The following is a 26,122-nucleotide window of genomic DNA, read 5'->3' as shown; positions in this document are numbered from 1 at the left end:
TACTTAAAAAAAATTTTTTTTTGCATTTTATCTTCTAAGTCCTCTGTTGAATTCTTTATTTTGGCCATCATTTTTATTTTTTTGAAACATAGTCTTGCTCTGTCACCCAGGCTGGAGTGCAGTGGCACGATCATGGCTCACTGCAATCTCTGCCTCCTGGACTCAAGTGATCCTCCCATCTCATCCACCTGAATAGCTGGGACAACAGGTGTCCACCACCACACGGGGATAATTTTTTATAGAGATGGAGTCTCTCTATATTACCCAGGCTGGTCTTGAACTCCTGAGCTCAAGCAGTATGCCCACGTTTGCCTCCCAAAGCGCTGGGATTATAGGCATGAGCCATCACACCCAGCCTATCATATTTTTTAATTTAGAAAGTTCCTGCTTGATTTCAGATTGTTCCTTGTTTCTAGCCATCTTGATTTATGAGTGGAATATTTTCTCTTACTTTTCCAACATTATTTAGAGTTCCTTTTCTTTCCCCGTTTGTCTCTGTGTCCTATGAGTGCCTACTTTCTGTTTATTTTGCTGTCTTGATTGTGTTAGCAGCTCTGTTCAAATTTCTGGTGATCCTTAACTTGCTTTTGGTATTAAAGAATGAGAACTTAAAAAGTTGAGTAGTTGCTGTGTGTGTGAGGGCAGGGCTTGTCATCTGCTGGGTCTTGCTGCGGGAGGTGGATACAGCTGGAGCTTTCATCTGGGTGCTGCAGTACCAGAACCCGAGCTTATCTCTGAGGTGCTTCCATTCCTCAAGAGACAGATGCTCCTTTCTCTCCTAATGGGGCCCTGCTGGGGAAGGCTACAGGAGTGTAAGCCTCACTGCTGGCAGCCTAGAAGTGAGAGTTGGGGAATAGGCCTAAGTTCTCACTGATTATTTTGGGCCTAGGTCTTCACTGATTATTTTGCAGGCTTTTACCTATTTCCCTGTCATCATTCTAGCATCTCACCGAACTTCTCCTTTATGTGTGGTGCTCTTAAGCCAGAGCCTTTGGTTCATTTTCTCCGGAAAACAGGGAATATGAGGGAAGGAGCAGTTACCTAAGTAGAGAGGGGATGGGAATTTGCTTCAAGTTGTGTCAAAGTTGGACTGTATCTTTTTTGTGTCACTGTCTTCACGGTCTAAGGGCCTTTGCTTTCTCTTGCTACTTGCCTTGATCATGCCCATATGTTTTTCTAAGTTCTCAATCATGTCGTCTGTTTTACTGAATCTTCCTCTTTCCCCGAACTCCATCTTCCTGCTTCACTGTGGACTGCTTGCTCTGTTGACGTAACTTACATCCTAGGACCTCCTTTCAGAAGTTTCCTCAGTTGTATCCACTAGTTTTTGTTTGTTTATTTGGTAACTCTTCATTTTGCCAGAAAAAAAACTCAGATAACTTCCTTAGAAAGGGTACATGGGAGGAAAAACTTGCTGAGCTTGTGAATATATTAAAACATCTTTGTTCTTTCACATTGAAGTGGTAGTTTAAGCAGCCATAAAATTCTAGGTTAAAACATTATCAGCGCCATTAAAAAGTGAGTAAAGGACATGAGCAGGCACTTTTCAAAAGAAGACATACACACAGCTAGCAAGCATATGAAAAAATGCTCAACATCACTAGTCACTAGAGAAATGCAAATCAAAACCACAGTGAGATACCATCTCACATCAGTCAGAATGGCTATTATTAAAAAGTAATAAAATAAAAGATGCTGACAACGTTGTGGAGTGAAGGAAATTCTTATACACTGCTGTTGGAAGTGTAAATTAGTTTAGCCATTGTGGAAAGCAGTTTGATGGTTTCTCAAAGAGCTTAAAACAGAATTGCCATTCAACCCAGCAATCCTATTATTGATTTTGTATCCAAAGGAATATGAATCATTCTACCGTAAAGTCTACCATAAAGACACATGCATCACAGCATTATTCACAGCATTAGTCACAATAGCAAACACGTGGATTCAATCTAAACACCCATCAATGAGAGACTACATAAAGAAAATGTGGTACCTACACAACATGGAATATCATGCAGCCATAAAAAGAATGAGATCATGTCCTATGCAGCAACATGGATGGAGCTGGTGGCCATTATCCTAAGCAAGCTAACACAGGAACAGAAAACCAAATACTGCATGTTCTCACTTATAAGTGGAAGCTAAACATTGAGTACACATGAACACAAAGATGGGAGCAACAGACAGTGGGGCCTATACCGGAGGGTGGGAGGAGGGAAGGATTGAAAAACTGCCCATTGAGTACTGCGCTGATTACCTGAGTGACGAAAAATCTGTCCACCAAACCCTCTTGACACAATTGACCTAGGTAACAAACTTGCACATGTACCCCTGAACCTCAAGTAAGCTTAAAAAATAAATTTAAGCAAACAAACAAGTAAAAATAAAAAATAAGTATCTTTCTGGGGACTTGGAAACCATTGTTTTATTTGCCATCTAGCATTTTCTGTTGCTGATAAGAAATGTAATTTCAGCCCTAGTTCTCATTTCCCTGGCTAACTTTATTTGGAAGTTTTTAGGATACTTTTTTTCAAGGTGTTGTGAAATTTCATAAGGAATACTTTACCCTCAGATTTTGTCATGGCTGGACCCTTCTTATGATCCCAATGCCACCTTCTCAGAGAGGCTTTCCCTCTCTGCCAAGTCTAGGGGAACCTACTGTCCCCCCACTCTTGATCACATTATTTCTCCTTCGTTTCCTCATGACACTTAACATGATCTGAAATTATCTCATTTAACAATATGCTTTGCTTTTGTCCCTCGTCTGAAATATGAGCTCCTTGGGCACAGTTTGTAGATCTCTCTCTCTCTCTCTCTCTATATATATATATATATATATATATTATATATGTATATATATATACACACACACACATATATATATACACATATATATATGTGTATATAGATGCACACACACACATATATATGTGTATATATATGCACACACACACATATATACATATATATATACACACATGTATATATACGTATATATATATAATTTTTTTTTTTTTGAGACAGAATCTTTCTCTGTCACCCAGGCTGGAGTGTAGTGGGATGATCTTGGCTCACTGCAACCTCCATATATATATATATTTATTTATTTATTTTATTTTTTAAACCTTGTTTTCTATCTTTACGTACATTTTTTATTATAAGGATTTTTTTTATTTGCTGTATTCTGAGCATTCCCTTTCCTTAGTACTCTGGTGTTGTTTTATGGAGTAGTGTCTTCTCAGATCTCTCTGCACATATAATTAGAATTTTTTTAACTTTGTTTTTATGCCTTGCATTTATCATTTGGTTTCAAGGAACCAGTTCTTCTGTTTGTTTATTCTGGGCTTTGCAGCGGACAACACTCAGCCTAGCTTCTCTCAGATGATGTCTTTCCTCTCCCTATACCTCAAATACCAGAATGAGGGGATTTTATTAAGAGTTGTTAACATCTAGAGTAGAAGTTCCGCTTTTAAAATTTCTTCCAGTTTCCTTAGAGAGGCACTTCCTGATGAATTTCTGGGCTCTAAATTGGAGATTGGAGGGAACGGATAACTGAGACTGGAAGGGCTCACTGATAGTGTTTTCTCTTCCCTAGATCTCCAGGAAGTCCCACAGTTTTCCCTCCACGTCTCATGTTTGGCTTTGTCACATCTGCTGACTTTGAGCTTTGAATCCGTGGAGATTCCAGTGGGCAGGCTGGCTCCTCTTTCTCCAAGGCGGCCTCTGCCTGTTTCACGTAAACCCATGCCTGTCTACTTGCCATTTTTGTGAAGTTTGGTGCCACGCTTTCCTTTTAATCTTACTCTGCTTTTATTTCAAGTGTGTTCTCAGAAAGGAATGCAAGGCACAGTCCACGTCTTACCTGCTTTTAAACAGCAAGTTTCCTCAAGACTCTTAAAGCCCTGGCTTAATACCACGCCTCCCTCTTCCAGCCTGAATGAACTGCTGCTGGGCTTGCCCAGCAGCACTGGGAAAAATTATATAATTGTGCTGATTGGCTCCATTACAAATTTATGAGTTCCAATCTTAGCAGGCCCTCATCTTTGCTGAGCAACCCATTTACTTCATCCCAGTCAGCTTCCTTTCTCATGCCTGTGACAGTGGCTCTGTTTTTATTTTTAAACCCATTTCTTCAAGTCCTTTATCTTATCCTGGCCTTGTTTTTCTTAGCCGACAACCTAGTAGCCAATGTTAGCGACAGATGAAGTTATCAAGAATGAACTTTCTGAACTTCTTTCTTCTATCTCCTCAAACTGATTTGTCTAACACAGTATTGTTTTCAAAGGCAAGTACTGGCTCTATCATTTTCTAGCTGTGTGACCCAGCAAAAAAATTACATAATATTGTTGAATCTTGGTTTTCTCATATATAAAATTGGTGATAATGTCAATCTTTCCCGGTTGCGAGCATAATTAAAGTTCATCTCTCCTGGTTACAAGCATAATTTGCAAATACATTTGGTTGAAAATATTAAAATAGTGCAGAAGGGTAAAAGTAAAAGTCAGTGTCTCCTTCTCTTATCCTCATCCTTTAGTTTATTTATTTAAGACAGAATCTTGCTCTGTCACCCAGGCTAAAGTACAGTGGCACAATCTCGGCTCACTTCAACCTCTGCCCCCTGGGTTCAAGCAATTTTCCCTGCCTCGGCCTCCCGAGTGGCTGGGATTACAAGCACCTGCCATCATGCCCAGCTAATTTTTTTTTTTTTTTAAGTAGAAATGAGGTTTCACCAAGTTGGCCAGTCTGGTCTTGAACTCCTGACCTCAGATGATCTGCTGGCCTTGGCATCCCAAAGTGCTGGGATTACAGATGTGAGCCACTATACCTGGCAACCTTTAGTTTAAATTGTTTGAATATTTTAACCAAATATTTGTAGTTTGGATAATGAGGATTGTAAAGTTTATTCTCTGTAGGTTTATTGCCGAGTTAAAAACGAGGAAACTTGAGGCCAGCACACGAAAATTAGATACTAATTTATTCAGCTCCCGGGTGAGGTTCTGTAGCCCTGGGGAGAGGGGCCAAGGAAGTCGCGCAGGACTCCTCGCAGGAGTGGGGTTTTATAGGGAGTGAAGGCGTTTGATTGGATTTGGAGAAACAGGATGTGGACGGGGTGAGCTGCTATTGGTAGGTGGGTGGGATTTCCGGTGAGCGGGCTAAGGGCTGAGTGCAGAGGGGATTTCCAAGGCGGGCTAGGTGCCAAGTGCAGAGGGGATTTCCAAGGCGGGCTAGGTGCCGAGTGCAGAGGGGATTTCCAAGGCAAACTAGATGATGGGCATATTCTGATAATGCAATTTTCAAGCGGGAGGGAGATGGGCGCGTCCAAACTCCCGGCAAAGAAACTCCCGGCAAAGCAACCAGCCTTACAAGGATGATATGGGGAAGGTTCGCATATTTCCTAGCACAGAATCTAGCACTTTACATATGTTGAAAAAAGGTAGTTTCTTATCTCTACTCCCTTCCCTTCTAGATCATGCAAAGCAACTCCGTTTTCTTCTTTAATAGATGAATGAATGTGTGGCACCTGTCTCTGCTCAGGGATGTTACTCATATAGTGAAGCTGCAACTCTTATGAAATTGACATAAATTTACATCTTTATGATCTAATCCATGAATTATGGTACATCTTTTCTCACTTAGTTGTATTCAATCTAGAAAAAGTAACCTGATTAAGAGTGCTGGAAGCTGCTTCAAGGACCCAATTGTTTAAATATTTGCAGTCTGACTTTAAAAGAAGTTTATACATTGTAGCAAAAGAAGAACCCAGTTTCTATGGAGAATTTGTCAGGTTCCCCAAGTTCTACTAATATAGTCTAGAATGAATGAATGAAAACACCACTGGGTGCTGCAGCTGAGTAGGCATGCCACTTTTAGAGTAGCAGATACCTTTGTGTGAACAAAAATGGAATCCTTTCTCCAAGCAGGGTGTGAGCTACATTTTATCTTTGTTCCCTTAGCTGGGTGCCTTTGTGCAGTGTACAACCTGCTCAACAGTATGGGTTGGCCTGCCTAGTTTCTTGTTCTGCATGATTTTATGACTTGCATGTGGCTTTTTTTCCCTTTGAAGTCAATAAAGAGAAAGATGAAGGGAGTGGCAGCGAAGAGAGGAGTCTTTGTTAGCTACATGTTTGATTCAGTGTGATTGGCACTTACACAAGTCTTATGCTTACAACATCCCTCTACTGTTCATATTATTATCTATATTTTAGTGAAAGAACCTGAGGCTCAGAAATTAAGTGATTTGTCCAAACTCATCAGTTAATAAGGAGTGGAGCCGAATCAGATCTAGATGATTTCTATCAGAGTTTGTGTTCTTTCTGAACACCACACTGAGGTGCTGTTTTAAATTGTGTGTTTTATAGAGGTATGCACTTGCATGCACACACCACCTTCTTGCTGAATGAACTATTGGGGATGTATCTACTTCTCGGTATTGCACAGTTTTCTGGTATTTCAAAGCAGCTGAGTGACAGGCATCATGCTACTTGTTCTGCATGCCTACCGCATTTGCTCTGTGGCTCTCACATCAGCCAGTCTAGATTTTCACCTTAGCCTTGCCACATACTGGCTGTCTGTATATAGGCAACTTATTTGGCTTTCCTGGGCTTGGTTTCCACATCTTTAAGGTGAGACTAGAGATAGCATCTATCTAGTTGGATTGATGTGAGGATTGAATAAAATATTTGGCCAATTCTTTAGGCTTTCTATGCTTCAATTTCCTCAACATTAACATGATCAATAATAGTACTCATCTCTTAGATTAAAGGAAGGATAAAATGGGATAAAACACACAAATAGCAAGCAGTTGATAAATAAATATTTAAGGATATTTTTCTCTTTATTAGTGAGGAGAAAGTCTCAGAGAGGTTAAGTAACTTGCTTGAAGTCACACTAGAAAATGGCTGAGCCAGGGTTTGAAATCAGGTTTCTTTGATTCTGGATGCAACACTGCATACTTTTGATTATTAAACTATTCTGACAGAAGAAAAAAGAAAACAACAAAGAAAGCTACTATACAAGCCAGTTCCATTCATTAAAGTTTATGTGAGGGGCTCCAGGTTTACTGGCATGGTGAATTTTCTAACATTAAAAGGACTTAATGACTGACCTATCTTTGATTAGCATCAAGTACTTATGAATCACCTAAGTACCTGGGATGGAGTTGGGATGTTTTGGGAGAATAAGCTTTTCCTGTGGAGCCAAAATGGAATCATGGTCTTTTGTAGTATGAACCTGATGTGTTATTAGTGGTTTTCTAAGAAAATTCAGATTTGATAGCCAAAATATAGAAACAACTTAAATGTCTATAGACAGGTGAATGGACAAAGAAAATGTATGATCATGCATCACATAACGATGTTTCAGTCAATGATGGGCCACATATACAATGGTCATCCCATAAGATTGTAATGGAGCTGAAACATTCCATTGCCTAATGATGTTGTAGTCATAAGGTCAAAGTGCAATGCGTTGCTCACAAGTTTGTAGTGATGTAAAAAAATCCTACTGTGCTGGCAGTCCTACAATGCTACTGCACATACAATTGTGTAGAGTACATAGTACTTGATAATAAACAACTGTGTTATTGGTTTATGCATTTACTATACTATACTTTTAATCATTATGTGAGTACACACTCTTTCTACCTATTAAAAAGTCACCTGGAAAACAGCCTCAGGCAGGTCCTTCAGGAGGTATTCTGGAAGACAGCATTGTTGTCTTAGAAGGTGACAGCTCCATGCATGTTACAGCTCCTGAAGACCTTGGGACAAGATGTGGAGGTGGAAGACAGCGATACTGCTGATCTTGGCGTTGCGTAGGTGTAGGTTAATGTGTGTGTTTGTGTCATAGTTTTTAACAAAAAGTTTAACAAGTTAAAAGAGAAAACTGTTTATAGAATAAGAATATAAAGAAAAAATACTTTTGTACCGCAGTACAATGTGTGCTTTAAGCTAAGTGCTATTACAACATAGTCTAACAGCTAAAAAATAATTACAAAGTTAATAAAGTAAAAGCTGATAATAAGCTAAGGTTAATTTATTATTGAAGAAAGAACAGCGGGGTTTTTTTTTAACAGTGGTTTTTAATAATTGAGCGTAGCCTAAGTGTGCAGTGTTTATGCAGTCGACAGCAGTGCACAGCCATGTCCTTGGCCTTCCCATTCACTCACCACTCACTCACTGACTCACCCACTGCAACTTCCAGTCCTGCAGGCTCCATTTGTGATAAGCGCCCTATACAGGTGTGTCATTTTTTATTTTTTATACTTTATTTTTCCTGTACCTTTCCTATGTTTAGACACACAACTCCTTGCCATTGTGTTATAATTGCCTACAGTGTTCAGTACACGAACATGCTGTAGAGGTTTTTAGCCTGGGAAAAATAGTCTATACCATATAGCCTAGGAGTGTAGTGGGCTAGACCACTTAAGCTTGTGTAAGTGCATTCTATGATGTTTGCACAGCGGCGAAATAATCTGATGATGCATTTCTCAGAATGTCTCCCTGTCATTAAGTGACACATGACTATATACATACAATGGAACACTATTCAGCCCGAAAAAAGAAGGAAATTCTGCAATATGCGACAACATGGACATTGACGTGGATGGACCTTGAGGACATCATGCTGAGCGAAAAAAGCTGGTCACAGATTTCACTTACATGTGGTATCTAGAAGAGTCAAATTTATAGACTCGGAGGGTTAGAATGGGGGATTGGGATATGGGCTGTTACTAATCGGGAGCCAATACCGTTTTGGTCAAGCAAGATAAATAAGCTCTAGGGATCTGCGGTCCAACATTATGTCTACAGTCGACAATACTGGATTGTACACTTAAAACTTGGTTAAGAAGATAGATTTCACGTTAGGTATTCTAACCTCTATAAAATAAAAAAGAAACTTCAGTCTTAAAAATCTGATGAGTTTTCATTTTGAAAGATCCTAAGAGCTCTAGCAAAATCCTGGCCCATTTCCAACTCACGTAATTACATTCCCAGCGCCCACAATTTCCCTCCAGTTTTAATTAGGAAATATGTTTTTGCTTCCTATCTGTGGCTGCCAGACTGTACTTCACACAGGTGTGTCCTAATCATTTTGGACCCGAAAGAGCTGGCATTGACCGTGAAAACTGGTTAAGTGATGCGTTACATAAATGCATCGTGTAATGTGAGTTATTGCCCCCCACTCTGCCTTTTCTTCAAATAATTGTTTTGAATGGAGTTAAATGTGATGTCTGTGTGAAGACTTTATAACCAGCACTATGTGCTGATACATTGCTTAGTAGTTCCAGCTTTACTGTCTACTTCTTTCATTTATCAATTTCAATCTTTTTGGACTTAAAACAAAATCTATTATATTATCTGGTTTTGTGACTTGAGCTACTGAGCTTAAATCTTTCCAGGGGTGATTTCTTGAGCTACCAAATGACCAGGAAGCATTTTCTCAGTTTTTTGCTCTTGGCAGAGACTGTTGGACAGGATGATTCACTCAGTCCCACCCAGCTCCAAAATTTTTCCCTAAAGTGTCTTCTTTGAGTATAGCTTTATTGCCCCATCATATTCAGACTATAGAAATTAAATGAATACAGTTTGTTAATTCAGACCTTTGCCACTGGCACAAGTCCGCTTCCTCTTCACCACACCTGATTTTACCACAGGACAACACGGTGTCTTTAGACAGTAGACCAGCCCTCCCAGGTGACTTGCATTTCTGGCCAGGTCCGTCCTAAATTCTCCAATTATATCATTCAAACCATTCATCTCCTTGCTTGTGTCTCAGGGGCAGCTTAATCTGCTTAAGTTTTGTTCTCCATTGTTTAAATATTTTGGCACCATTCAAAATCATTTATTGTAGATATCAGTAATTTTCACAGAAGTTTCTGAGAATTAGAGGGAAAAGAAGTTTGTTTGAAAGATCATAGATATACATGTTTTTGAATGATCCTAGCTACTTTTATTAATAGGTTTAGAGTTCATTTCTAGATGTCAGTACATGAGTTCATCTTTTTTTGGCTCTATTTGGAGACACAAACAACATTTGTTTTACTTCATTTCAGGAGTATCAAGGGGATATAAAGTATAAGCAAATTTTCTTTCTGCTAAGTATTACATTTTGTAACCCAGATATAAACAAATCGGCATAACCTCTGTAAGGTGTATATCTTGAAACATGATAAGGCTTTTTATTTAAAAAATACCTATGAATATTATTGAACTTAGGACCAAGTTTGCCAGTCTATACCCTTATATTAACATAGCTGATAGAGAAATGTTTGTTATGTAATGTTATCAGGGGATAAAATAGAATTTAAAACTTTACATATAATCTTGGTAGCAATATATTATTAATGTTATTCTATATGCACACTGAAAAAAGACCAGAACAAAAGATACTAAAAGCATTAAGAGTGGATATACCTGGGTGTAGCACTATGCATAAGTTTAATTTTTTAGTCTTTGTGTATTTTAAAAAATTTCTACAATGAGTAGAAATTTATTTAATAATAAATAAAGGTATTTTGAAAAGCCATATAAGGGACACATTATTTTATTCAAATGATTCTAGACTTAAAGAGATAGTATGTACACATTGTGGGTTATTACATGTAAGTTTCAAGTTATACCTGGTTTAAATTTGTCATCTACAAAGCCGAGGATGCTTTCACAATAAAAATAACAATTAGACACAGTAATCACAACTTCCATGAATACAGTCCTCTTCTAAACCTATGCTAGCACATATGCTATTATATACTGTGCTTTGTTGATCATTCTCACTCTCCTTCATGTAGCCTGGAGGGGTATTTAATAGCAATAGACAGAAAGATTTGGTCCAAGGTCACATAGCTACTAAATGGCAGGCCTGAAACTAGATCTTCATCTAGTGTTTTTCCCACCGTTCTCTTTAGGAGTAAATTAAAAAACTACTTTTTCCTTTTTGAAAGGAAAAATGTCATGGTAGCCTTTTGCACTCCTCACATTTGTGATTCTGTTACCTCTGTTCATTCATGCTTCTGTTAAGTGTGGAAAGACAGCACACCAATATCTCATTGCATATTACGTCCCAGGCACAATGCTGGACACTGGCCATACATTCACCCACCTAACGCCCCACAACAACCGTGTGATGCTGACATTTTGATATCTGTTTTACAAATATGAAATCTGAAGTTCACGGCACTTGTGAATTGTGGATATGACATTGAACCCAGCTCTTTCTGACTCACACTCAGAAACGCTGAAAGCAGAGTGCCAGAAAAACTGCATTAGAACTTTCTCCGGGAAGAAAGCAAAGTAAGCCATCTGGAAGACCTGTGCGAGAGGAAGTAAAACTAGGGACAGTTACACAAAGCTTCCCTGCCAGTGTTGGGGCTTACAGATGCACGCTATGGTGAAATAAAATTGGGTTTAAACCCATTTCTGACCCTTACTAGCTGTGTGACTTTGGCAGTACCTACCCCCTCAAACCTTCAATTTCCTCACCTGGAAGATGGAAGCATGGCAATAATAATGACAATTCTCACAGGGAATGAATGAGACAACTTACTTTGAGATCTCGGGGCGCAGTTCATGGAGTAAAAACAGGGTTCTGCTGATGTTAGTTTTAAATGGTAATGATGATTATGATGATGAGAATAATATTATAAACCTGAAGTTGCATAGCTCTGTAGAGCCAAGGAAGGGTTCTAACATGAAGCCAAAAATTTAAGTGGAGTTGAAAAGAAACATTCTCATTGAAATCTTCTGGAAGACTGAGATAAATTGATGTTAAGAAATTATGAGAAAGATATTAATTTTTTTCTAGCTCATTGGTATATTTTGCTAAAGAGGTTTCTTTCTTTCTTCTTTTTTTTTTTTTTTTTTTTTGTGTGTGTGTGTGAATCATGCTCTTCTAGTCCACATGGCTTGAGCATAGTATGTATGGTTTTCTACTTGTCACATCTTTTAACAGAGAGAAACTTGAAAGGAGGCAGAAGTCCCTTAAGAAAGTTAGGGGACTTCTCTTTGATTTATAGAGACCAATAGAAGTATGTAGTAGAAGTATGCTTAGATGGGGAAGTTCAAGTGTTCTTTAGTCTTGGGGCAGGGTGATGGGACACAATTGCTGGGGTGCGAATGTGGTTTTTTAGGGCCACTGTATTCTTACATACGTAGCTGTAATGGCCCTATCGCAGAAATGGTTTGAATTATGTTTAACAACCATCTGTCTTGCTGTTATATATTACTTTAAATACGTGATGAATTTGACTAAGATGGGATAACAAGATTGTTGTTTTTACTTCTTGTTTTCTTTCTTGCCGTCTCCCTAGGGGTGGTTTTCTTGAGGCCTCAATGATTGTGGGGCTTGCCATGATACCTCTTATAGCTTCCTGTTCTTTGAAGTCAGCAAGTTTGCCGGATTATCTCGGATTTCCTCCCTCTTTCTAGCTCTGTAATTCCATGATTTTTATGTAAAATATTGTGGACCACGCAGTTTTAAGGTATTTGCTATCGAGGCCCTGTGCCTTACTCAAAATTAACACTTATATTGATTCTTGAGTTAACATGTGCCTCTTATTTGGAGGACTACCTTCAACAAGAAGCTTTTGTGCAGTTTTCTATCTTGCCAGAAATGCTTTTTGTTTGTTGGGAAGGTGATGCACCGTCCCTTTGCACAAGGCCGAGTGCAGCTTTCAGTAAGTAGTCCTTGTGCGTTCTGTGCTCTCATGATGGGTTCACTTCAGGCTAATGAGAGATTGCTTGGTGTTACTCAGGTTTAAACTTGCGCTATTATTAGAATCCAGTCTGTTTTCTGGAGAGTGAATGACCACCAGACAGGACATTATTATTCTTAAAAGTGATTTTCAGCACCGTGAAAAGGATAAACCATGTCAGCAGCTTTTTGTGTGTGTAACATGATCACCTTCTCTCCTAATAACTTTTCCATGAATGCCCACTTCCTTCCATTGCTATTTATATTTGTTCATGTATTGATTTTCTTAGAGCTTTTCATTTGGTAGCATTCATTCGTATCAGACACCATGATCTCATAAGAAAAGCAAACATACCCAAGGGTGACCTGGGACTGCGCTAGCTTCCTAAACTCAGGAAAGCTTTTTGCTTCCCTGCAATCACTGTGTTGTGAGCATCTGTTAATATTTTCTTTAGGTTGCTTTCTCTTACATGGACATACTCATAAAGGAGAGGCGTTTGGAATCTGTGGCTATCACAGATGAATGCAAAGCATGCTGTTAACAGGCAATGCCGTATAACTTCTAAATAACAATGATAATAACCACTGGTACGGGACTGTAGCTTGTCATTTTTATGACTAAGCATCCAGACACATAAAAGTGCTTTTATTTGGTTATGACTTGCAGGTTAGTTCTTCAAGTGCTGGTGAAGAGAATACTAATGCACGCTGAGTACTTTTCATGTGACAACAGCTAGCGTCTTACTGACCAGCTTCATAGTGGATCGCTTCGTTTGCTCAGACCTCAATCTCATCATCTGAACAATGTGAAAGTTGGTTTAGAACAGGGTATCTCATCCTCAGCGCTATGGACATTTGGGCCAGATAATTCCTTATTACAGGAGGTGGTGGGGGCCTTTCTGTGCATTGCAGTGATGCAGGCAAAACCCCAAAATTGGGTCTCAGTTTGGGAGGGTTCTTGTCTTTGCACAGGAAAGAATTCAAGAGCAAGCTGGCAGTGAAAGAAAGCAAGTTTATTAGAGCAGCAATGTGCAGCTAAATGGCGCCTCCATAGACAGAGCGTAGGCGGAGTGGCCCAGAGAAGCACTTGTGGACTGCTGGCTGGCTATATTTACATCCAGTATTAATTATATACTACATAAGAGGCAAGTTATTCACAAGCTTTCTGGAAAAGGGGCAGAGAGTTCCCAGAACCATATAAGGGAACTTTCAGGCCATTGCCATGGCATCATTTACAAACTGCCAGGGCGCCGGTGGGAGTGTCTTATGTAAATGTATCATAATTAGCATATAATGAGCTGTGAAGGCAAGTAGAGGTCGCTTTGGTTGCCAATTCTTGGACCTTCTGGTTTTGGCCAGTTTCTTTACTACATCCTGTTTTGATCAGCAGGGTTGTGACCAGGGCTCAGAAAGCGGGTGCCACTGATCTCCTACCTCAGTAGGAACTAGTGGCCCATTAGATGCCAGTAGCACCCCCTCAGTTGTGAGAACCAAAATTGTCTCCTGACATTGCTAAAGGTCTCCTAGGGGGCAAAATTGACCCAGTGGAGACTCACTAGTCTAGAATAATATATTTTTAGGCATATACAAACTTTAAGATGGTATGACACTAGGAGTTTGTGGATGTAATGATTATAAGAGTCTTGCAATAATTTTTATTCTGTGGAGTGACCTGAATGAAAAACAGAATTCATTTGCCTTTTGCCTTGTTAGAAGGCTTTCTTGATAAGACTATAATATTGTTTTGGATTTGTTTTCCCCATTAAAATTTAAGGACTCAATTATCAAAGTATGAAAAAGGCCACAGGAGAAAAACTTTGAGAAAACAACACTCACCGATTAACATGCATGGGTGGGATGAGCTATACTACTGTACACGTGGTACTAGCATAGTCATTAAAGATAAATCTTGGTGGCGGGGGAGGGAGTTGAGGGATGAGAAATTACCTATTGCGCATAATGTACATTAGTCAGGTGATGGGTTCACTAAAAGCCCAGACTTTACTACACAATATATCCACACGACAAAACTGTACTTTTACCCCCTCTAAATCTATTTTAAAAAATATAAGACCTGGTACATAGCAGACATTCCAAAATATTTGTTGAATGGATGGATAAATTGCTAAAGGTCTTTGATAAATGGATGGTTGGATGAAGGATCTGCTATTGCTAACTCATATAGTTTTGGGAACAATATTTCATCTGTGAAACACAAAAATGGTAGTCACAAAAGCAAAGAGGTCATGGGGTATGAGCAGACGGAGCCCTTTCCTTCTGCTGTGGGTCCCCCAGGTGCTCCTCTGCTCTACCACCGCCCTTTGTTTCCACGTCTTTCCCCGGCCCTATATCCTTACCTGCCTTTCTTTCCCTCTTTATTTGTTTCCTGAATTTATTTTCTTCGAGCTTTCCATATGGTATCATTTCTTTGTATCAGACACCACGATCTCAAGAGAAGAAACCCACCATATGTGATTGTGGATCCACACCTGGGCATTCCTAAGTGAAGAACTGCTTAATCTTTATTCTCTGGTTGTTTAAGTCAAACTAGCAATGTGATTCCTAATCATCTTTGAAAATACTTCCTTTTGATTTTTGAGAGTCCCATGTCCCATGTCTTTCTTTGATAATTTATTATAGAATAAAAGTTTTTGGTCAAAGGAACGTATATTAGTAACCGTGACAGATGGCTTTTAACTGTAATCATATGTTCACAATGATGTTATTGATTCAATACTAAAAAGTATTTCCTCCGTTTTATAAGGAAATTGAGGTACAGGTTTGTTAAGATGTAGAGTCAGGTGCCTGCAGTAAGTGACTAGTTATATTAGGGTTAGATTTGCAGAGCCCACATGTTGAGAGCAGGTTCATAGCACCAAGAGGGAGGGTAAAATTGAGGTGAGGCAGTCATTTGGTAAAAAGCATTGAATCTGTAGTACCAGACAGTTAAACATTTTTCTTTCTGTTTTGTTTTAAAGTCACAAAAATAATTGTGGAGGGTGGCTGCTTCAGATATCATGGCTTTGATTTGATAGGAAGAATATTTTCTCTAAATGTACAAATTATTAATTTCAAGACCTTTCCTGTGAGTTTTATTTTGGTAAGTGTTGCTCATGATCTGTTTCTCTTCTCTCTTAGACCTTCTCTCACCATGCCCCATAGGAATCTGACAGGAAGCTGCAACGTTAATTGTGGTTGTAAAATACACGAGTATGAGCCAGTCTGCGGATCAGATGGAATTACATACTTTAACCCGTGTCTGGCTGGCTGTGTTAATAGTGGTAATCTTAGCATTGGGGTGAGTATATTTCACAAGTTCCTCTTCTGTTAGTCCAACATCCTGTGAGAAGGATGTGATGAAATTCATATGCAGCCACAATGACTTCAGTCTTTCTTTTCAAGAGCTTCCAAGTAGCCTACAAAATGCCTCTGATGCAAACCTAAGAGGAAAGAAAATTATGCATTGCTATTATTTTTTTTTTCCCAGGGATGACTGGAACATTTGGATGCAGGGATTTGGTTTCATATCAGCTTTCTCCTACTTTACATTCTGTGCCAACTCAGTGAAACTTGACAAGGTTGAGCTCCAGGCCTCCCATTTGTTTCTCTGACAGTGCCCTTGTGATGGATTTGAAGGTCAAGATGACCACATTTGGTGCTGATAGAAGAGAATAGGAAAGCACCTCCCCTGACTGCAGTCTGTGAAGATGGGCGATGGCCATTTTTCATAGACTATCAGTTTAGTTCAGGCTTAAAAAAAAAACCTTTGAAAGCAAAGATATTTCTGACAGTTCAAGAATAGGCTATTTTGAGAATTCCCTTTCCTGTAAATTATAAATGGGCTATAATGCTGTGGGAGAAGGTTTTCATATTCTACTCAGTTTCTTATTAAGCCTGGTTTGATTCTTTGCGGAAGAACAGATGGTAGGAATTTGCTTTCATTAAAAGGTTCAAATGCACGTGCTTGTTCTGTTCAGGTGATAAGGGACTATACCATCCACTGAATGTCTTGGATATTGTTTTTGAGTCTCAGTTTTAAACTACAATGATAAATTGAGAATTCCTGTTGTTTGTTCCCCATTATATAATTGGTGAGCTCCACTGTGTCGCCATGTTGAAAGAGACAGTGAGATCTGTTCTTTTGGTGGCTAAATCCTTCCTTGTGAGTCAGTGCTCATCCTTTAAAAACTGCCAAGCGGTCTTTTGAGCATGACAGCCAAACAGTGCCCCATCTTTATACTTTTTCTTGCTGCTGCTTCAAGTATTCAAAGGTTGCAATGGGAGCCAGTTCAGCTGATGTCCATTCAGTGAAGAGAAACATAGTAGTAGGAGGAAGGTTATCGGCTTATTTAACATTTGTTGGTTTTGTTTGTTTATTTATTTGGTATCCTGTGACACCCTTCAGTGTTTTATTTGTCTCTTTTTATTTGCCTTAAGTAGAAATTTCGGTAGTTAACACAGAAGACTTGGACTCTTGCTCTTCTGTATCCTCAGTCCCCTAGAATGACACCTGGCATGTTAGTGTAGGGGCTCATGAATATTTGTTGGAAAAAGTGAACAAGTGAATTTGAGCTCATCGTCTGACTCTGTCAGAGTCCAGGAGCAGTACTGGGAGGAGGCTAGAGTAGGTAGACCCAAGTTACATCCTCAGAGTTGGCTGCGCGTCTAGAGGGTGTAGGGCACCAGCTAACTAAAGGGACTAAGAGGATGTTTAAAATGGATGCACCCAAACGTACATTAACTTAGCCACTGTGGAAAGCAGTTTGGAGATTACTCAAAGAGCTTAAAACAGAACACTACTCAACCCAGCAATCTCATTACTGGGCATATATCCAAAAGAAAACAAATCGTTCTCTCAAAAAGACACATGCACTTGTATGTTCATTGCAGCACTGTTCACAATAGTAAAGACATAGAATGGAGCTAGGTGCTCATCAGTGGTGAATCTGATAAAGAAAATGTGATAATATACACCATGGAGTACTACACAATCATAAAAAAGAATAAAATCATGACCTTTGCAGCAACATTGGTACAGCTGGAGGTCATTATCCTAAGCAAATTAATGCAGGAACAGAAAACCAAATGTCACATGTTCTCACTTGTAAGTGGGAGCTAAGCATTGGGTACTCATGGACACAAAGATGGAAACAATAGACATTGGAGACTATTACAGTGGGGAGGTGGGGAGGGAGGTGTGAAAAACTACCTGTTGGGAACTGTGCTCACTCCTTGGGTGATGGGATCATCTGTACAACAAACCACAGCATCACACAATAGACCCATGTACCAAACCTGCACATGTACTCCCATATCTAAAATAAAAGTTGAAAAAGAAAAGAAAATGGAACACCAATGCGATGTTCACTAGTATTGGTGCTGAAGTCATCATGGTTGCATTATGAACTATCTGCATTTACTAGATTGTTTACTTTAGGGCCGACTGTGTGACCAGAGTTGTGCTAGGTTCGTGCTCTGTGAACACAAAGAAAAATAAAGTTGGTTCTGTTTTTTGAGGGGCTTCTCTAATTGGAGAGCCCAAGAGTGAACAGCAATTGAGGCAGAATATAATGATGACAAAAGCAAGCGTGCGGAATGTGAATGGTTTTGAATGTTGAAAGCTTCTCAGAAAAGTTTAGGTTTAAATAATTTTGACCAGCAGACTTTGGTTTTGTTAGACACACACTTGAGATCCTTACTGTTATCAATGAGGAAGCTATTTTCAATGAAGTATTTTGTGTTTTAAAAATTATTCGAGCTATTTAGAGTATTTTTACTTAACTTCCTCTTTACATTCCTATGCCACAGTTAGCTTTCGAGGGGCACACCACTGATCTTTATTTTGCTCACTTAGATACGGAATTATACAGAATGCACCTGTGTCCAAAGTCGGCAAGTGATCACTCCGCCCACTGTGGGACAGCGCAGTCAGCTCCGTGTGGTTATTGTCAAGACGTATCTCAATGAGAACGGTTATGCTGTGTCTGGGAAGTGTAAACGGACCTGCAATACGCTTATCCCGTTCTTAGTTTTCCTTTTCATAGTCACCTTCATCACAGCATGTGCGCAACCATCAGCCATCATAGTAACACTCAGGTGAGAACAGCATTCATCTTCTAGGGTGGGCTCTGTACTTAGAATTTCCAGAGCACATACTCCAGGACAAGGGGGTGATGTGGTAAATCAGAGAGCAAAGCAAAATTAGCTTGTGCAGGAGGGCACTCATAGTTGCCTGGTGAACTTAAGAGGGATTTTTCCCTATCAGGAAGGGAAAGGAAAGTTGTGATGTTTCATATTTTGGAACTTTCTTTATTCAGTTGGGCTATTCTTACTGTGTAATGAAACTTCTTTGGGGTGTTTTTGATTCCTGAAGTCTCTGCCCTATGAGATTCAGCTTCAGGAGTTGAAAGTCATCACTCTGTGAGAAGCTGGACCCCAGAGGAGGGCAGGAAGTAATTTGGGAAAGTTGCTAAGTCGTGCATACAGCAAAGGCTATTATCTTCAACCTTGGAGATAGTTAATACCTTCGGGATCAGTGGTGATTTATGCTGGGCCTGCAATTTGAAATGCTGAGTTCATTAATTTTACTATCATATAAAATTTCAGAGTTCAGAAAAGGGTATATTGGGGAATGTAATTTCTCTCTCTCTCTCTTTTTTTTTTTTTTTTAGTTTTTCAGGCTGTGCTTTCTTTGCAGTATCTTGTTTGGATTTTTTGTTTATAAGAGGACATGGAAGCTACTTTTGTCCTATTAAAAATGATGGCACTGATGTTCCTGGACCAAACTGAGGGTTGGACTGCTATTTTCTGCATTGCAATAATGAGATGCAGATGAACAGGGGAGGAGGAGAGTTTTTATTTCTGCAACTGGTCACAGGGAGAAGGCCTGGAAATTATCCCCAGACCAACTCAAAATTACAAAGTTTTTAGAGCTTATACGTATACCTTCTAAGCTATATGTCTATGTGTAAATGTGCATTCATCTAAAGACATAAGTGATGAACTTCTTTTAATCTATAACTAAGGTCAGAATCCCGAAGACCTTCCTCTGGAGCCTCAGTAAATTTACTTAGTCTAAATGGGTCCGGGTGCTGGGGTGATTACCCTTATCTTGTCTCCTGGTAAATCACGGAGGTTTGGGGAGTTCCTTCATACTCCCAATAAACTTGTCTGTGGAGGCCTGGGGAGTTTTTCCAGATCCCCAATAAAACTTGTTTAATCCTAAATGGGTCCCGTTAAGAATTCCTTCATTATTTTGTCATGCTTTAAGGCCCAGAAAAGGCCTAGAAAAAACTCTTGGTGGGCTTTTTGTTATATTCCAGCCTTTGTATAAGGACACTGGCTTTTCTTTCTTTTTTTTGTTTTTTTGACAGAGACTTGCTCTGTGGCCCAGGCTGGGGTGCAATGGCATGATCTCAGCTCACTGCAACTTCCACACCTCCCAAGTTCAAGCGATTCTCCTGCCTCAGCCTCCCGAGTAGCTGGGATTACAGGCACACGTCACCACACCTGGCTAATTTTTTGTATTTTTAGTATTGTATTGTGTTGTATTTTCACTATGTTGGCTAGAATGGTCTTGATCTCTTGACCTCGTGATCTGCCTGCCTCAGCCTCCCAAAGTGCTGGGATTACAGGCAGGAGCCACTGTGCCCGCCGTAGGCACTGGCTTTTAATATTCAACTTAAACAGTCAGTACTGAAACAGTTGTTATGGAGGCCTGTCACACTGATACATTCACATCAGTGCGTTCATATTTGCAGTAAGGACTGCAGTGGACAAAGGAAGGAACTGGGTGGCGTGGTGAAGCCAGAAGAACACACCCATAGGTCTGGGCAGCTTCAGGGGATTCAGGGGGTACAGTGCAAGGAGGGAGTGAGGAAAGGGAGTCAGTCCTTACTCTTCCTCCAGGCTCCTTGGATGCCACAAGGTTGGGCACCTTGCAGGAGGCGCCTGCTGCGATGTCACTGCTTAGCAAGGGCAGTGGGCTGAGGCAGGCATGTTCTGGCTTCTTTTCTGCTTGGTGCTGAATCAGGCATTTCCCAGCAAAGCTGTTCATTGACAACCAGATAGTAGTGCATGAAAGGCCCACCGGTTTTTTATTCAGTTCTTCCAGCAGCAGATATTTATGGAATAACAACCTGTGTGCAGTGCCGTGCAAATTGCTATGAGAAATAAGGAAATTGGGGAAAAGGTAACAAGGGCACTGGTCTTGGCAAAGTTCCCATTATATACCATAGTCTCATGGGTATGCGATGGAGAGGATAAGGTACTGCAGCATTTAAAAAGATACATGAATCATTCATAAATATACTCAAATAATCTCATTCTTTGCACTTTAATTCTTCAAGAGATGTTAAATAACTCATAGACAGGCTGCTTTTTCTTTCAGTCTTCAAACATGGCAAATCACCAGTTGGCTTCTAACCTAAACTTTCAGAAAAGGAGTGCTTTAATCTTTGCTAATTACAAAACCAGTAGACTTCAATCTTCCTGTCACATGGGAATAACTTGGAGCATAAATTTAAAAAAAAGAAAAAAAGATGCAGTTGGAGGGCTTATGCTTTCTCGGATGTTTGACTTGTTTCCTATATACTTTTGAAGATACTTTTATTCTTTACTCTTTTTACTTCCTGTCCTGGAGGAATTATTGGAGTAATTTTCACTGTACATATCTACTCTTCTGGAAGATGCAGGTACACAGTGAAAAAAAAAAAAAGACCCAGTAGTTAGGATGAAATTCTATAATTAAAAAAATAGATCTGATTTTGGATGCTCAGTTAGGGGCAATTTCAGCTTCTTCAGCCAAGAGCCTTTGACCCCCCTCCACCAGTATTTATGTAAAAACAATTAGAGTTAGTTTCTTTGGTGTCTTCGGTGGGGAGACCTTTATTCAGTGATTTAGCCATCAGCAATCTTGGGTGGCTATTGTTAGTAAATTCTAGTGAATTAAATATTTTGGTATGGCATCTCTTTAGTCCCTGCTCTGCACAAGGGCAGACTTGATTTATCATTCATTTTCTTGGGGCTACTATTTAAAACATTTCTTTCTTTCCCTTCACTGTAGGTCTGTAGAAGACGAGGAGAGACCTTTTGCGCTGGGAATGCAGTTTGTTTTGCTGCGAACACTTGGTACGTCCCTGAATTTCCAAGTGTGCCTCTTAGTTCCTCTTTGCAGATAGCAAATTTTCACTGTCTTTTAAAGATGGCAAGTCACGTCATTTATTACCATTAGTAAGATTTTACAGGTTAGTGATGAGGGTACAACTTCCTTCTTTTCTGATTTGAACTAGAAGCTGACAGGTTCTGTCGTTTGATGAAACAAAGCATAACCAAAGTTAAGTTAGTTTCTTTTTCATTATGAATATAAACTTGGACAAAATTCCCCAGAGTTTTACACAGTAAGAAATACGAAATCAAGCAATGTGTCATGGATTTTTTATTCTGGCATTTTGATCCCTTTACGGGTTAGTATGAAAGCAACAGAAATTGGTGTTTATTTGAGAAGTTTTCAATTCCTTCCTTCTTTATAGTAATTTTATTGGACCAAGCAAAAAGTATACCTATCAAGTTTTCTGAGAAAAATAAAAAACTGTAGAAAGGAAAAGCAAGGTCCCCTAAGTGACATACAGGGACTGCCTTATAAGTCTTTACTTGTCAACAAGAGAAACTCAGTTGTGCTGCGTCCATGTGATAAACCACAGAGTACATGTGTGCAGGAGGAATATGGGTCTTATTTTTACAAACACCACATCACTCTGTGAGTTATTGAGATAATGAATGGGAAATAGTCATGTAAAGTACAAAGTTCCTTTGATCAATTTCAATGTATTTTTAATTGACTTCCTTGTCATCAAGCTTATTTTTCCTTTTACAATTTTTTTAAGTGGCAGTCTGTCATTTTCTTCAGCTGTATTTTCTCCCCAGTAAATAGTATCATTGTCTACAAGACAAAAGAAAATTGTTTTTTGATTCAAATTTCTTATTTCAGTTTTGAAGAGGTAATGTTTAAAAAGGGCATTGTCTGACCCCTTGAAGCACTAATCCCCTGGCATTCTCCATTTGTCATATGTCGTGGTTGACAGCTGAGTCCAAGAATAAGCACTTTTCAACAAGCCCCAGAAGGAAAATGCTTCTAGTTCCATTTAAAGAGTGGCTTGTTTTGTCAGTACTAATAAGACTTCAAGGGTACCATTTTTTAAAAAGCATGCTGTTTAAGGGAAATCCTGACACACTTAGATACAGTTAAAAAGTCTGCCTTGGGCTGGGCATGGTGGCTCATGCCTATAATCCCTGGACTTTGGGAGGCCGAGACGGGTGGATCACCAGAGGTCAGGAGTTCGAGACCAGCCTAGCCAACATGATGAAACCTCATCTCCACTAAAAATACAAAAAAAAAAAAAAAATTAGCTAGGTATGGTGGTGCATGCCTGTAATCCCAGCTACTGAGGAGGCTGAGGCAGGAGAATCACTTGAACCCAAGAGGCGGAGGTTGCAGTGAGCCAAGATCATACCACTGCACTCCAGCCTGGGCAACAAGAGCAACACTGTTTCAAAAAAAAAAAAAAAAAGAAAGTCTGCCTTATAGTTCTTGTTAAAAGTTAAACAGTATTATTTAGAAAGAAGAAGATTTGTTAACCAAAGAGGTGACTCAATAAAAAAAGAAAAAAAAATTTTTGAGATGGAGTCTTGCTCTGTTGCCAAGCCATAATCTCGGTTTACTGCGACCTCTGCCTCTAAGGTTCAAGTGTTTCTCCTGCCTCAGCCTCCTGAGTAGCTGGGATTACAGGTGCTCACCACCATGACTGGCAAATTTTTGTAGATTTTTTTAGTAGAGATGGAGTTTCACCATGTTGGCCAGGCTGGTCTTGAGCTCTTGACCTCAGATGATGCGCCAGCCTCAGCCTCCCAAAGTGCTGGGATTACAGTCATGAGCCACCATGCCCGGCCAGAATAATAATTTCTTCTTTTTGCTGTGCCCCTCTCTGATGCCATGGAGTTGGGGTCATTTGATATGATTTGGAGGTGAGGGTGAGTCGATATATGTTTGCCACAGCATCAAGAATAAGTGGAGGGAGGGCATTTATTATTTAATTCAACTTTATTTTAACTTCTATGGATTGTCTAGTTGGGGCAACAAGCCAATTTTCATTTCCCCCCAAATTTCAAAGCCGAAAAAGAGTTAAAAAAACTTTAGTAATGTTAAAATTAAACCAATAGACCTTATTTTAAATAAAAACAACTTATTAAAAATGTATCAATCACAGTTTCCTGGGTTATCAGCTCACCTATCCTCTCTGCCTTCCTTTCTTCCTGGCTCTCTTCCTCTTTCTCACTTTTTGTTACTTCCTTCCTCCTCCCTTCTCGCATTATCTTCTGTACATTTTTATTGAGGTCCTTGGGATGCGAAGAATAAAAGGCACGGCCCCTCCTTGAAGAAGCTTACGGAGTGATAGATTTGCAAACATTTAAAATACTATGTGATAGTTAATAAAACAGAGGTAGATAAATGCAGTGACCATATGATGGCACCTGAATGAGTCAGGAATTTAAAGGAGGTGTAGATGTTTGCAAGGTGAATGAGTTTGGGAACATTTTGGCAAAGGGAATAGCATGTGATAAAGGAGTCGATGTACTAGGTAGACTTTTTTTCTTATGGGTAAGGAAATGTCTATATCATAGCCCAAAGGATGAAGCCACTATTCATCTTAGATGCTTTATAAGCTTCAAAGATGAAATTTATGCCGTAATAAAGTTTCTTTACAGCTTCTTAGATTTATAAGTGCTGCTATAAAGTTGCCGTTTCATGTGGTGTCTGACTTACAGGAGAAGCGCTTTTCTCATACCCTTCCTGCATCTGAGGACTAGAACCCAACCCACTAGAACTAAGTGTATTGAATTTTGGTGGGTAATAAAGGATTCTAGTGTAGCTTCTTGGATATTTAATGACAAGATCCAATTTTTAACTTTAAAAGGATTCACTAGTTGTATTTTTAGCCATACCCCTTTTTTAGCTTTACTGTGGTATACATGACAAATAAAATTGCATCTATTTAAAGTAAACACCATGGCGATTTGATCCTAAAAATCAACAGCACATTCAGGGTTGCACAGTAGAGTTTGAGTGTTTATCATGTAGTGAATGCTTTTGTGATAAATCTATTGTGATAAAATGTGATGTGTCTTAAAAAGAATCAGGTAACACAAGAAAATCCCCCCCCTCAACTGGTTTGAGAGGACACAAGCTGCTTGCCAGTTTACGACTGTGTTCTCCCTCGTCAGAGGCGCTGAGTCTTGCGTCTTCTTCTTCCCCACCCCGCAGCGTACATTCCGACTCCCATCTACTTCGGAGCCGTCATTGACACCACCTGCATGCTGTGGCAGCAGGAGTGCGGCGTGCAGGGCTCCTGCTGGGAGTACAACGTGACGTCGTTTCGTTTTGTCTATTTCGGTTTGGCGGCCGGCCTCAAGTTCGTGGGCTTTATTTTTATTTTTCTGGCCTGGTACTCCATAAAATACAAGGAGGATGGCCTGCAGAGGCGGAGGTGGAGAGAATTCCCCCTGAGCACTGTCAGTGAGAGAGTGGGCCACCCCGACAGCGCCCGGACGAGATCTTGCCCAGCTTTCGGCACCCAGGGAGAATTCCACGAAGAGACTGGTCTGCAGAAGGGGATCCAGAGCGCGGCGCGGACCTACCCGGGGCCCTTCCCGGAAGCAATAAGCTCCTCCGCAGACCCGGGGCTGCAAGACAGCCCCGCGGCCCTGGAGCCGCCCTCCTGAAGCCTGAGGATGGAAGTGATTCGTTTTGTTGGTTGAGTTGGAAATGGCGACTTGAGAAACAACCGTGCCTTCTTTTCTTTCTTTCTTTTTGTAACCTCTACAGACACAAGCCTCAAACCAACAAAGCTCAGTATACACAGCCGCTATTCATGGAGGGCTGGATACCTCAACGAGACTGAGAGCCTTTCCCCGCTTCTCTCCAAGGAGACGTTCAGCTACCTTTGTTCCCATTTCCGTGGTGTCAGTTTCAAGCCCGAGCTCCCCTACTGTATAGGCTGAGGTACACGGTTAGCAAAATCATGGGTAGGGGAATGGCGGTGCATATCATTACCTAACACTCCAATCAAAGGGGAGCGTGCCTAGGACTCTGCGTTTCCAAATCAAAGTTTTTAGAGATGAACACCTACTGTGAGTTCTGCTGCAAAGCACAAATGAATTTGTCTCAACTATGCAATTTGATGGGGAAAATGTATGTGCAGCATGTTGCGTTTACTTTCACAGAATAAAGCAGATCTGTCTTTGAAAAGAGGAAGCTGAACTTTCCATGCAGTACTGTTAATAGCATTTTAAGCCATAGCAGACTTATAAATCAGGTAGAATTTTTCAAATGCTTCAAAGGAACCATAGGCATAGTGTGGAAGAAGGAACAGCTATT

General features: G+C 39.9%; 1 protein-coding gene across 2 annotated transcripts in view; it reads left to right on the top strand.

Moving 5' to 3' along the window:
• Positions 1-25,999, top strand: part of SLCO5A1 (solute carrier organic anion transporter family member 5A1) — a 154,655-nt gene extending 128,656 nt beyond the window's left edge. For both annotated transcript variants that reach the window (XM_032296297.1, XM_032296298.1), the window contains 4 exons: positions 15,829-15,988; positions 18,545-18,786; positions 21,755-21,819; positions 25,010-25,999. In XM_032296297.1, the coding sequence (XP_032152188.1) occupies positions 15,829-15,988; positions 18,545-18,786; positions 21,755-21,819; positions 25,010-25,467 (925 nt within the window). In that variant the 3' untranslated portion in view covers positions 25,468-25,999. The remainder of the gene's footprint in view (positions 1-15,828; positions 15,989-18,544; positions 18,787-21,754; positions 21,820-25,009) is intronic.
• Positions 26,000-26,122: the final 123 nt, after the last annotated feature.

This window comes from Sapajus apella, unplaced genomic scaffold (assembly GCF_009761245.1).
Source record: "Sapajus apella isolate SASKATOON/1434 unplaced genomic scaffold, GSC_monkey_1.0 scaffold35, whole genome shotgun sequence".
Classification (NCBI taxonomy): Eukaryota; Metazoa; Chordata; class Mammalia; order Primates; family Cebidae; genus Sapajus; species Sapajus apella.
The sequence above is the reverse complement of the archived record's forward strand: the minus strand, read 5'-3'. Positions and strand labels throughout refer to the sequence as shown.